This window comes from Hyperoodon ampullatus (assembly GCF_949752795.1).
Source record: "Hyperoodon ampullatus genome assembly, chromosome: 17".
In the NCBI taxonomy this organism is placed as follows: Eukaryota; Metazoa; Chordata; class Mammalia; order Artiodactyla; family Ziphiidae; genus Hyperoodon; species Hyperoodon ampullatus.
Window position 1 is genome coordinate 15379994 of NC_136930.1, and position 12501 is coordinate 15392494.

The following is a 12501-nucleotide window of genomic DNA, read 5'->3' on the forward strand; positions in this document are numbered from 1 at the left end:
TCCAGTACTCTATGGAACGACCTCGTAGAAACATCTATCATCCTTCTCACGTGCTTCAACCTCTGGCTTAAATCCCTGACAGTCATTCTATGTGAAGAAAACAGGTGAGACACACTTTGAGGGCTTTATCTCTGAAATAACCACAATGCACAACGCACTACAGTTATCTTCAAGAGGGGAGGACTCATCAGCTCCAGAGGCTGGAGACCTTGCCTTTCTTGTCACCTCTATGTCCCTGGCACCAGGCGCAGTGCCACAGCAAGCACTTGTACATGTCTGTTGAATGCATAGCTGAAGAAACGAATATCTGAAAGCCTAGTATCTGTCAGTCACTTTGCTGGCCACCACATAATTTCATTCCCTCATTCATCTTATACACAAGAGGGGTATTATTCTCATTTCATAGAAAACGGATACACTAAAGAGCTAAGTGATGTGCCCAGAGTAAATGACAGAACCAGGATTCCAAGCCGGGTTAGCCCAACTCCGAATCCCTAGGTACCACTCCAGTTTCTCTCAATTATATTCCAAGGAAGTGTGTGGTGCCCAAGAGAAGTTCACAGATATGTCCTGTGGGGGTGGGTTGAGAGTGGTACCCAGGCAGGTGTGATTAGGACACTGTGCATTATATTCAATTCTCAGTGAATATTACTGTATCAAATGAACACAAAAGACTTAATGTAGAGGAACCCTGATAACTTTAAACCTGACAACTTGTGTCCCCAACAGATTCCACCTTGGAATTCATTAAAGGACACCCATCTCCATCTTCAGGAGATAGCAGTGCTGCCTGGGGTGGTGTGGGAAAATCCATACCACGTCATATCTTCCAAGGCTGCCACTCCAACTTGCCGTAAAGACATGTTGCTGATGGCAGGCCACGCGGCTTTGGAAAAATTTAACCTTTCTGGATTCCTTATTCATCATCAGTAGAGTGAAAGTCTTAGGCAAAAGAATCTATAAGGTCACTTCTAACTTTAAAATTGTTCAACTGCCCCAGGGTAAAGTTACTCAAGTGGATTTGTAGATAGAAAAGAGTTGCCAATTTTCAAATCAGCTATGTTCTAAATAGTTTTACATAAGCTGTCTGAAACTCAGAAGCTATTTTCTCACAGAAACAATGGTAGACATGATTTACAAACCAATCCATGATTATCAAGTCAATCAATAATCCAGGTGAAAACTGCACACACGCAACATAAAACATTAGAAAACTGTACTCAAATATCGGCAGTTACATAAAAGTGAAAAATAGAAAAATGTGTCTTACATAATGGTTCTGAAGAAAATGCAATTTAAATTTTATAAAGTTTCTAAAGGGGGTCACATAAATATTTTCAAAAGTGTTGGAAGATGATTGTACTGGGTTAAGATGCCTGCTTTCACTTTAAGATGAATGGCTTTCCTTGAGACAAGAATATCATTATCCCTATACTCAACACTCATCAACCGTGAGCTGTGAGTGGAGAAATAAAGAAAAAAAGAAAAAGTTCCTAAGGTAGAGAATGAGGTCCTTGCAGGGAAAGGAAAGGGTAAAGGGCTGTTGTGAATATCGTTTCCTAAGCAGGTCCACAGTAGGTAATTACTAAACAGGATAAATAGCAAGTAAAGACAGAACAGATGCAGGAAAGTGGAAGCTAAGAAAGAAAGTGTACAACTGGTTGTCGGATCATTCAAGAGACCCACAAACTGACCTTATAATTCAGGAAATACAGTAAAAGATCACCTTAGATATATTATTACATACCATGTCCCTATAATTTCAGACAGACCTACATTATTTTTATTAGCGAGTAGAGCTCATTCAAATGTTGAACATATATTTAACTGAATGCCTCCTAATAGATGCCTTTGCTGAGTAATTATGCTCATATATGCTATGAATGATTAAAGAAAATGAACACCATATAGCTACTACCTTTTGTGACTCTTTGTTTACATTTTCATGTTTCCGCTTGTTTGAAATCTCAAACCCGGTGGTTTCAAGAAGCAGCATGCTTTCCTGATTAAGAACTCAAGTTTGAAGCCAGAGGTTAAATCCAGCACTGCAGCTGACCTCTCCTTAGCTTCCCTTGCCTGTAAAATGGGGATAATGATGACATTGCCTATTCTCTTGGCCCTGGTAAAAACAAACTAAGTCATGCACGAACAGTGCTTAGAATGCTGCTCGGTACATAGTAAAGTGCTCAGAATATATGTGCCGTTGTTATATTTGTATATGAAATATAGAAAACAACAAAACTACATATTGAATTTTTCTCTGTATATTACTAAGAGAAAAATGTAGGGTACAGAATAGTATGCATAGTATTCTAATATCTTTAAGGAAAAAGAAAACTAATTAAAAGTATACATACTTGAATATGCAAAAAAAAAAAAAAAGTGCTCAGGGGCAGGTGCTATGTCTATGTTTATATAAGCAAAGTGTATCACAGGAAACTCTGCTGAAAGAAACCAAGGAGCTGGGTGTAGAAGATGAAAGGGGTTTTACTTTTCTCTGTAAACCCTCGTGGACCTTTATAATTCTGTCCCATGCTCTTTTGTTATTATTCAATAAATTTAAAAGACATTCATTAAACTTAAATTGTTTTTTGGCTATGAAGCTAGGAATAAAACTGATAGCGATTAATCATCAAAACTACCTTTATTGAAAAGTTAATCCCAAACTCATCCACTAAAGCATCCCATCCCAATTAAATGAGGTGGAGGGATGGCAAACACAGGTAACTTACTAGGTCCTTTTCCCCAGCAATCTCCAATTACAAAATTGAATCAGTAAATGCTGATGTCCTTTAATTTAAACAAGGGAACTTATTACATTGATTTGTGTTGGCCCCATAGGATGCTTAATACCAATACTTTACAAAAACAATGACCCAATTAGCTACAAAAGAAGATGAAATAATAAATGTTTGGGAGGTTACTGAACTAATTTAATTAGCTCTATAATATATGCTTTCTGATTTTTATTATTTATATTCAAATCATCTGTTATGTAAAAATATCAGAAAGAATGACATACTGGAATCCAAGTGTACTAAAACTGACTCTATAAGGGATCCTGAGTTCATGCCAGCTAACTGAAAAAATTAGTGAAACTAGTAACGAGGCACAAAATGGGTAAATGCTAAAACAGTGAATTTTTCGCTTCTTAGAAACAAGTCCAAAATTCACAGGTACGGCAATTCATTTTTATTACATTCCTGGCAATATAAAAAAAGAGTGAATTTTATTTCCAAGAATTTTATAATCTCATTAAGGTTAACGCTGTACATCTCCTGGGGGTAAAAAAAAAAAAAAAAAAAAAAAGAAAGAAAACAAATGCCATCAAGACAACCAAACACAAGAATGCCAAACAAACATCTGTTTTGTTTTCTCACATCTCAATAGCCTGGCTATTTCAGATACAAATATTTGTTTTGCTGACAAATGTTTCCAAAATGTTAGTTAAAATTGTTTTGCTGAAATAGTTGCTTTTCGAGCTGAACAAATTGCAAACTCTTCCAAAGTCCACAAGGCATCTGTGGAAAGGAGCAAATATGGCCTAAAGATTTGCAAAACCGCTCACTTGGCAACATATAGGAGTCAAAATGGAAGCTTATTGCAAACCTCAGGATCATATCTATAGCGAACAGACATAGACATGTTAGGTAGTATAGATGTGGCCCAAATTTCCTACATTCACAGGGAAGACGGCCGGCAGTTTCGTTTTTCATCCTGTCACACTGAATTCCTGTGAGAGCTCAGAGCGCTCCTGCCACTTTGCACAAGAATGTTCCCCTGTTTTTCATGCGCTTTGCTCTACTTTCCTGGGCCTTGGCAAGGATCAAAGAAGCAAAGGGAACAAATGGTTTCCCATGCATATTGAATTCCCTCTTATACTGATTTTTCCTCTGTCACTTGAAATTCAATATTGGCAAGATTCCTGTACATCACCTTAACCAGTAAATTGTCTGCATGCAGTCAGAGCATGAAAAGGTAGATTTCAACATCAAGTTTTTTGTAAGAAATTCAAATGAACAAATCCTTTGAAAAAGGAACTTTTCTATAGCATCCGTGCTAAAATTCGTTCCTAATAAATACATAATTAGCTTTTATTTCACATTAACCTAAAATGATTATTTATCATTTACTTTTATCCCTCTCTCTCTGATTGCTTTGTACTATTTTAAAAATACAATGTTACAGGTGAATAGCCCTTTCATAAGAATTTGGCCTCAAAATCCCTGATTAACTTAATAACACCTAACATTTACTGAGCATTCAAGAGCTATGTGCCTCATTTTCCTCATCTGTAAAATGGAGACACAGAGTACCTAATTCATGGGTATATTTATAAGGTTGAAGGTAATATAATGTAAAGCTCTAAACACAGTAATTGTGTTTTTACTATGTATTATTATTATGATCACTGTCATAATTATTATGAGATGTTCTAAGAGATTTTGGACAAGAAAAATGTTTTCAAGCCAAATTATTTAAATATAGCACAGTAACTGGATTACAAATTAGTGTTCATATTTTGACATATGATAAAAAAACATTTTTTAAAGAATGGCTTGTGTTCTTTTGATAGAAATCAATTAAAAAATTCCTTCATGAATAACTCTCGAGTGGTTAAATTAGTTTTTACCACTTTAAAAAAAAATGTATTCAATTATGTTGGTAACAACATGCCTTAAGATATTAGGGTTCAGTGCAAGGAAATAATATACTCTTTACACTTCAGTGGCTAGGAGGGATAAGAGTTTAGATATTTGCACAAAAGGGAAACATCCTAAAATGTGTTTTTCTTTTTTTATTTCTTACCTCTATATCTTTTTAAACATAGAAGAAAATCAGTAACTTTGCAAAGAAAAATATTTTAAAAAGAAATTCAAAATTAAAACATTTTTTCTTTTAAAAGTTTAAAAGAAATTTTAAAGGAAATCCATCATTTAAAAATTAAAGTAATATTGGATTTAATTTTAATATTACTTAGATTTGGATACGGAAAAAAAAAGAGTTGACTGTGACCAAAATTATCTTATATAGAAAGTAGAATTTGAATGGACCATGGTAATACCCTTCTCTCAGAAACTAAACACATTTTCTAAGAACTGAAAGCCATTTAATTAGGAAGATGTGAATAACTATGGCTGTAACAAATGATTCTTACTGTATACCATCAAATTTCTAAGAGTTTTCTCTGATAGGATGTTTATAAATATATACCTCTTTGAAAGGGAGGCCTTCAATGATAATGAAAATAAAAATATTTTGAACTAAATGAAAATGAAAAAAAAACCCTGTCAAATATTGTGGGATGCAACAAAAGCAGTGCTTAGAGGGAAGTTCATAGCATTGAATGTGTATATTAGAAAAGAAGAAAGACTTAAAATCAATCATCTAAACTTCAAACCTTAGAAAACTAGAAAAAGAGGGGCAAATTAAATCAAAAGTAGGCAAAAGAAGGGACTTCCCTGGTGGCGCAATGGTTAAGAATCCACCTGTAGGGCTTCCCTGGTGGCGCAGTGGTTGAGAATCTGCCTGCTAATGCAGGGGACACGGGTTCGAGCCCTGGTCTGGGAGGATCCCACATGCCGCAGAGCAACTGGGCCCGCGAGCCACAACTACTGAGCCTGTGCGTCTGGAGCCTGTGCTCCGCAACAAGAGAGGCCGCGACAGTGAGAGGCCCGCGCACCGCGATGAAGAGTGGCTCCCGCTTGCCACAACTAGAGAAAGCCCTCGCACAGAAACGAAGACCCGGCACAGCCAAAAATAAATAAATTAATTAATAAACTCCTACCCCCAACATCTAAAAAAAAAAAAAAAGAATCCACCTGCCAATGCAGGGGACACAGGTTTGAGCCCTGGTCCAGGAAGATCCCACATGCCGTGGAGCAACTAAGCCCATGCGCCACACTACTGAGCCTGCACTCTAGAGCCCATGAGCCACAGCTACTGAGCCCACATGCCACAACTACTGAAGCCCGCACACCTAGAGCCCACGCTCCTCAACAAAGACAAGCCACCCCAATGAGAAGCCTGTACACCACAATGAAGGGTAACCCCCGCTCACCGCAACTAGAGAAAGCCCACGTGCAGCAACGAAGACCCAATGCAGCCAAAAATAAATAAATAAATTTATATATATAAAAAAAAGTAGGCAAAAGAAATACTAAAAAACAGAGAAGCCAATGAAATTGAAAACAGGAAAACAACAGAGAAAAATCAATGAAACTAAAAATTGGCTCTTTGAAAAGGTCAATAAAATTAATAAAACTCTAGAGGGTTAACCAAGACAAAAAGAGAGAAGATAAAACTTACTAATATCAGAAATGAAAGAGGGGGTCCGTCATTAGCAAGCCCATGGACATTAAAAGGATAATAAAAGAATATTATGAACAACTCTATGCCCACAAATTTTCTAGAGCATAACAATAAGAGAAAACCTATGGTTTGGCAATGAGTCTTTAGATACAAAACCAAATGCATGTTCCATGAAAGAAAAAAAATGATAAGATGGAGTTCATTCAAATTAAAAACTTCTGCTCTGCAAAAGGTAATGTTAAGAGAATGAAAAGACAAGACACAGACTGGGATAAAACAACATCTGATAAAGGACCTTGTATCCAAAATATACAAAGAACTTTTAAAATTCAACAATAAGAAAACAAACAACCTGATTAAGAAGTGGGCAAAACACCTGAACAGATACCTCATCAAAGAAGATACACAGATGACAACTAATTACATGAAGATACTCAACATCATATTTCATTAGAAAAATGCAAATTAAAACAATTAGATACCACAACACACCTATTAGAATGGCCAAAATTTGAAAACTGACACCACCAAACCCTGGTGACGATGTGGAGCAACAGGAACTCTCATTCTTGCTGGTAGAAGTGCAAAATGATACAGCCACTTTGGAAGACATTTTAGCAGTCTCTTATCAAACTAAACATACTTTTACCATACAATCTAGTCATCGGACTCTTAGGAATTTGCCCAAATGAGTGAAAACATATGTCCATACAAAAACCTATACAAATGTTTATAGTAGCTTTATTTATAATTGCCAAAATTGGAGGCAACCAAGATGTCCTTCAACGGGGAGTGGGGAGGCTGGCACTGCTAGCTGAAGAGTAGGCACTATTTTCTTGAATCCAATAAGTAAATTAAAACGTTGGTGAATGATCAGATAAATCTCACTATGTTTCTCAAGTAGATGGATTCTTACATATCTCCAGATGATGTAAATTGTATTTTATTAAGACAGTCAATGCATGACTAATAAACTCATTTTTTTAAATGAATGCAAAGGCACTGTTTTTAGTTTTTAAAATTTGAGAGTAAGCTTTCATATGCAAGTTATGTTATTTTTAATGTATTACACATGCCTAATGAAAGGAGGATAAAGTTTTCAATATTTAATTACAAACATATTAAAATAAGTTTTGAACTTAAGATTCATGAGGAGGTACATACTTATAAGTAATACTGCATAATATCATGGACTTGAAAGATTACTATTGTTCATACCAATTTTAAAATGCACAATTAAAAATAAATGAGTCCCTACGTGTTTGCCCTGAAAAAGCCTTACAAGGCTATCTTATTTGTTCATTATGACATAACGATTCTATGAACAATAAAGAACAGATATCATAAAGTATGGAAGAACTCATGAACTGTGAATTCATCTGTACTGCATAATTCCATGAAACTGAAAGGCAGAAACCTGGTCATACATAAGATCAGATAATGACTAGAATTTAACTTTCCAGTTTTAGAAAATACTGACTTTAAACCCAATAGACTATTAAAAGAAAAAAAAAACATCTGAAATAACTTCAACAAAAATAGACATTCATTATTTTAACTATTTTTATTTCAATCTTGAAACAAAAACATTAGGTTATATGTAATAAATCATTCCTTCTAATTCTTCAGTTTAATGATTTTTATGTACTTTATCACCAACACTTACTTTTCATCAAGAAGGATAAGTCTATAATTTTACACATGACTAGTAAGAAAGGAAAGTTAATGCCAAACAACTTAGGCTGAATCCACAAACTTACCACAAAGTTAAAAAAAAAAAAAAAAGACTAAATTTTCCTTGAATTTTTAAAGAAATCCACATTTCTTTTTCAATGTGTAAACTCACTGAACTTTCCTCTCCTAACTGTGTAAGACAAGAAAGGCTGATCCCTACACATGCGTTTTAGGGGGAAGTGGTGAATATAAAACAATCTGAAAAATTATTTTCTCCCCATTTCAATTCAGTCCTATTCTGTAGCCATAAAGATACTGAAATTGAAATAAGTACCTAAAACACTAAGCATTTATTCAAATAAAACCTAAGATAGATCATTCAACCTTAAAATAAAATTATATATACCTTTCAAAAGTTATAATTTTGCATTGTTTCCCATCTGGCGTGGCTTCGTGCCCACTCATCCCCACTCTCTCACACAGCATTCCTTTTATAAATAAAATTCACTCAGAACAATGTCACGTTTCAGAGATAAAGTTTTATGATATGTCCAGATGGCCTTTTTTTAAAGCTCTAATCAACCTTAATTTAAGAAACATGATTAAGTCTTCACCAGTTTGTTTTATTCTGTTCTCTTCACAACAAAAATGTCATGAATTAAGTAAAATTATTCTGTGGTCTCCTTTTCTCAATCTCTTATTCCACAGACCCTAAAGAGTTTTTCTATTCCTCATTCACATAGCTATCCTCATTTCAAAATTCCTTTTGATCCTTGAGAAGCTTGCACGACCCAGATGGTTCATGTAAAACACACGATACCCCTAAATTTCAGCAAGCCATTATCTTTCCTCTTGATACCTATATGAAGTTAATGTAGGTAGCGAAGAAAATTCTACAATAACTTCTACAGGACATTCAATACCTACAAAGTTTATTTAAGTGGGATTATATAGATGTGAAATCTAATTAAAAGACAGAAGAAATACATATATGAGGTTCTATGAATACTGTTTTTACACATGAACTGTGTGAAGAATGTTATATCAAGCGAGTTTTTTAAAATAAAGGTAAATGGAATAAGATAATCAAAGATAAACATGTTTAGAATGGAGATGCGCAGGTAGTTGTAATACAAGATTAAGAATGATGTAACTTCCTACTCGAGAATAAAACAGCATTTGCATGCATTTAAGAGAAAAGGCAGAACAACTAAACACTTAAAGGGGTTTTCGGGAGGGTCATCTGCTAAGATTTACAAGACAACCCTACAGTCAAAATTTAAATTAGCATCCATTACATTCCCCCCCCACACACACACAATTTGGGATAACTGCCTAGAATTAACACTGTGATCACATCCTAGAAGTGAGCCTTACAATGTAAGACCATTTTAACCTGACACAGTGGGCTTTGGCTCTAGGAATAAAAGGCAAAGGAAAAAAAACTCGCTGCTGCTTTGAGGATAACAGCTCACCTCTAATCCATGAAAGGAAAGATTACATTCTTAAAAAGTTAAGGATGAAAGAAGTGCGAGAGAAAACGTAAGAAACCTAGTTAGAGACCAATTCAGGAAATTAAGCATACAATATTAAGAGTTCCAGAAAGAATTAATGGCGGGGAAGAAATGTTAAAAACCTAGCGGATAAACTTCCAGAGATGGAGAGACTTGCATTTGAAAGGGCCCCTCAAAGGTTGTGCAGGAGTACAAAAAATGCCCGCCCTCACATACATTGTTAAAAAATTCACAGCAAGTCAGGAGTGGGAAAGGGTAGGCCAGGAGAACCACTATTTTCCATGATCAACCCTCTGATGCTATTTGACTTTTTTGAAAAACATTAACTGTTTCATGATGATAAACATTAAAGTTGAGGTGATGTCATTTATCTTCATATTCATATGTCAACACAGTTATAATTATAGGTAAGCATTATAGCTAAACATTTATACTTATGCATCTAAAAAGCTATATATATCTTGAAAATTGAGTATAGGTACGACTAAACAAAGTCTCTATTTCATGTACTTTTGAAGTTATACACTTTGTACTAAAATTTTTAAGCAAGTAAAAATAAAGCTAAGGTCACCATCATACTGCTTGACTTAAGGTCTTGCCAAAACTTGTCAAAGGTGTGCGACCACTGTCGTGAATATATGACTGTGGAAAAATGCATTTCAACCACCAGAAACATAGCGCGCAGGACTAATAAAAATGCACGAAATTACCTGCTGTGGGATCTGTCACTGCTTGGCTGGTGATGCCAGATGGCGGTTCCTGAAGCTGGTAAGTGGCATTTGTGGACGGCGTCGTTGGGCTGCTGTTGCTACTCGTCATGTAATGTGCCGGGTACGGCGAGCTGTTGTAATACTGTGCATACTGACCCTGGCCAAAGCTGGGATACGATGGATAGTCCTACCAAATCAAACCACACAAGAGCAACCTGTCAGAATACGGCTGCTGCTTAGCGTTTTCAGAATGTAACCGTGAATGTGTTTGCACTTCCGTCTTCTCTGACTTCACAAAGGGACACACAAGCACACGCTGACTGAAGTGAGCAGACTTGCAAACCAGTTTTATGTACGCTCAGATTCCCTCTTCATATTTCTATTCCATGATTTCTAGGTAAAATTCAACCAATCTGAGAACCAAACAACTCACCATATAGGACCGCTAAAGAGATTTTTAATGGAGGAAAAAAAAAAAACTATTAGAAGGCTTAAGAAAGGTCTCGCTTATAGTGTAATATAAACGGATCTTTCTTTACCTAAGAAAATCATCTGTTGCATTTCTTTAAATTTCAGAAGTTAAACTGGCTTTGAAAATTACCTGCTGTGAACTGTTAAATCCAGAGGAATTCGTGAGTGAATTATTTCCTGTATATAATCCTGATGATGTTGTAAAACTGCTACCTAAAACAAAATGAAAAGAAATATGGTTGACTAAGCCATGCCAAGTAATGTGCCTATAGGAAATTATTATTTAGATAAAGCAGGGTTGGAGTTCACTGCAAATGCGTTTCGTTTATCTTTGAAACCAGAATCCATTGCCATGGCTAAAATTTTGTTTTCTTAAAATGGTTGACAATTTTAGTTTCACTATACTACAAATAATTAAAAAGTACAGAGGTTTACATTTCTGAGGACATGAGGAACTCATATAAACTATGGACAAAATTATACATATGTGCAAAAATATTAGACACTGAGTTTTCCATTTCAATTTGTAAAACACACCAGGATTTTTCATATCTTTACATTAAATACGCTTATTGTAAAGTAACAGGATCAGATTGAATGATCTTTAAAGTTCCTGCTAGCTCAAAAACTATGATGCTACTTCCAAAAATGCAAAATGCTTTCCAACGTGCACTTGCCATTTGAATGGGCACCGAAAAAGCTGGTTATTTCATTTCACAGAAGAATGAATGGAAGCACTTGAAGTATTTGATAAAAACAAAGATCAAACAGGAACATGACCAATGTTTTATGTATTACATGTGCCGTGTAGGCAACATCCTGTTTGTTGAATGTCTCTGTGTCAAAAGATACAGCAGGCGTTGTACCGGATTCAAGCCAAAGAGCAAATCTTAGTCCCCTCCTTCAATGGATTTACTATCTTACTGTTTAACCACGCAAAGAGACAACACACCATTTTCTTCTTGAAGTATAGTTGATTTACAGTGTTGTGTTAATTTCTGCTGTACAGCAAAGTGATTCAATTATACATACATATACATTTTTTAATATTCTTTTCCATTATGGTTTATCTCAGGAAATTTAATATAGTTCCCTGTGCTATACAGTAGGACCTTGTTGTTTATCCATTCTATATGTAATAGTTTGCATCTGCTAACCACAAACTCCCACTCCATCCCTCCCCTACCCGCCAACCCCTTGGCAACCACAAGTCTGTTCCCTATGTATGTGAATCTTTCTGTTTCTTAGATACGTTCATTTCTGTCATGTCTTAGATTCCACATATTAGTGATATCATATAGTATTTGTTTTTCTCTTTCTGACTTACTTCACCTAGTATGATAATCTCTAGGTCCATCCATGTTGCTGCAAATGGCATTATTTTGTTCTTTTTTAAGGCTGAGTAGTATTCCATTGTATATATATACCACATCTTCTTTATCCATTCATCTCTTGATGGACATTTAGGTTGTTTCCACGTCTTGACTATTGTGATAGCGCTGCTATGAACATAGGGGTGCATGTACCTTTAATAATACACTATTTTTGATGATCCTTTTGGCAAAGATTTTTGAAAAGATCAGGGATTTGCAAATGTAAAAAATGGCATTCATACACAACAAAATGGGAATTTAAATAAGACAAGCTATTGGGCTATTTGGTCATGACCAAGAAATTTTATATATCATTTAACCCAGCAATTTTATTGCCAGGCTACCTAAGAAAATATGGATTTATACAATGAGGTAGTTAGTAAAGATATTCTTCAGTGTTATTTCTAATAACAAAATATAGAGAGCATCCCCAAGTTCTTAATAGGT

The 12501-nt window shown here is 35.3% G+C and overlaps 1 protein-coding gene across 9 annotated transcripts in view; it reads right to left on the bottom strand.

Annotated features, from left to right (window-relative positions):
- Positions 1-12501, bottom strand: part of EYA1 (EYA transcriptional coactivator and phosphatase 1) — a gene marked incomplete at both ends in the record, with an annotated part of 324574 nt that overhangs the window by 88124 nt on the left and 223949 nt on the right. For all 9 annotated transcript variants that reach the window (XM_079722297.1, XM_079722296.1, XM_079722292.1 and 6 more), the window contains 2 exons: positions 10211-10397; positions 10812-10890. In XM_079722297.1, coding sequence (XP_079578423.1) covers positions 10211-10397; positions 10812-10890 — 266 coding nt within the window. The remainder of the gene's footprint in view (positions 1-10210; positions 10398-10811; positions 10891-12501) is intronic.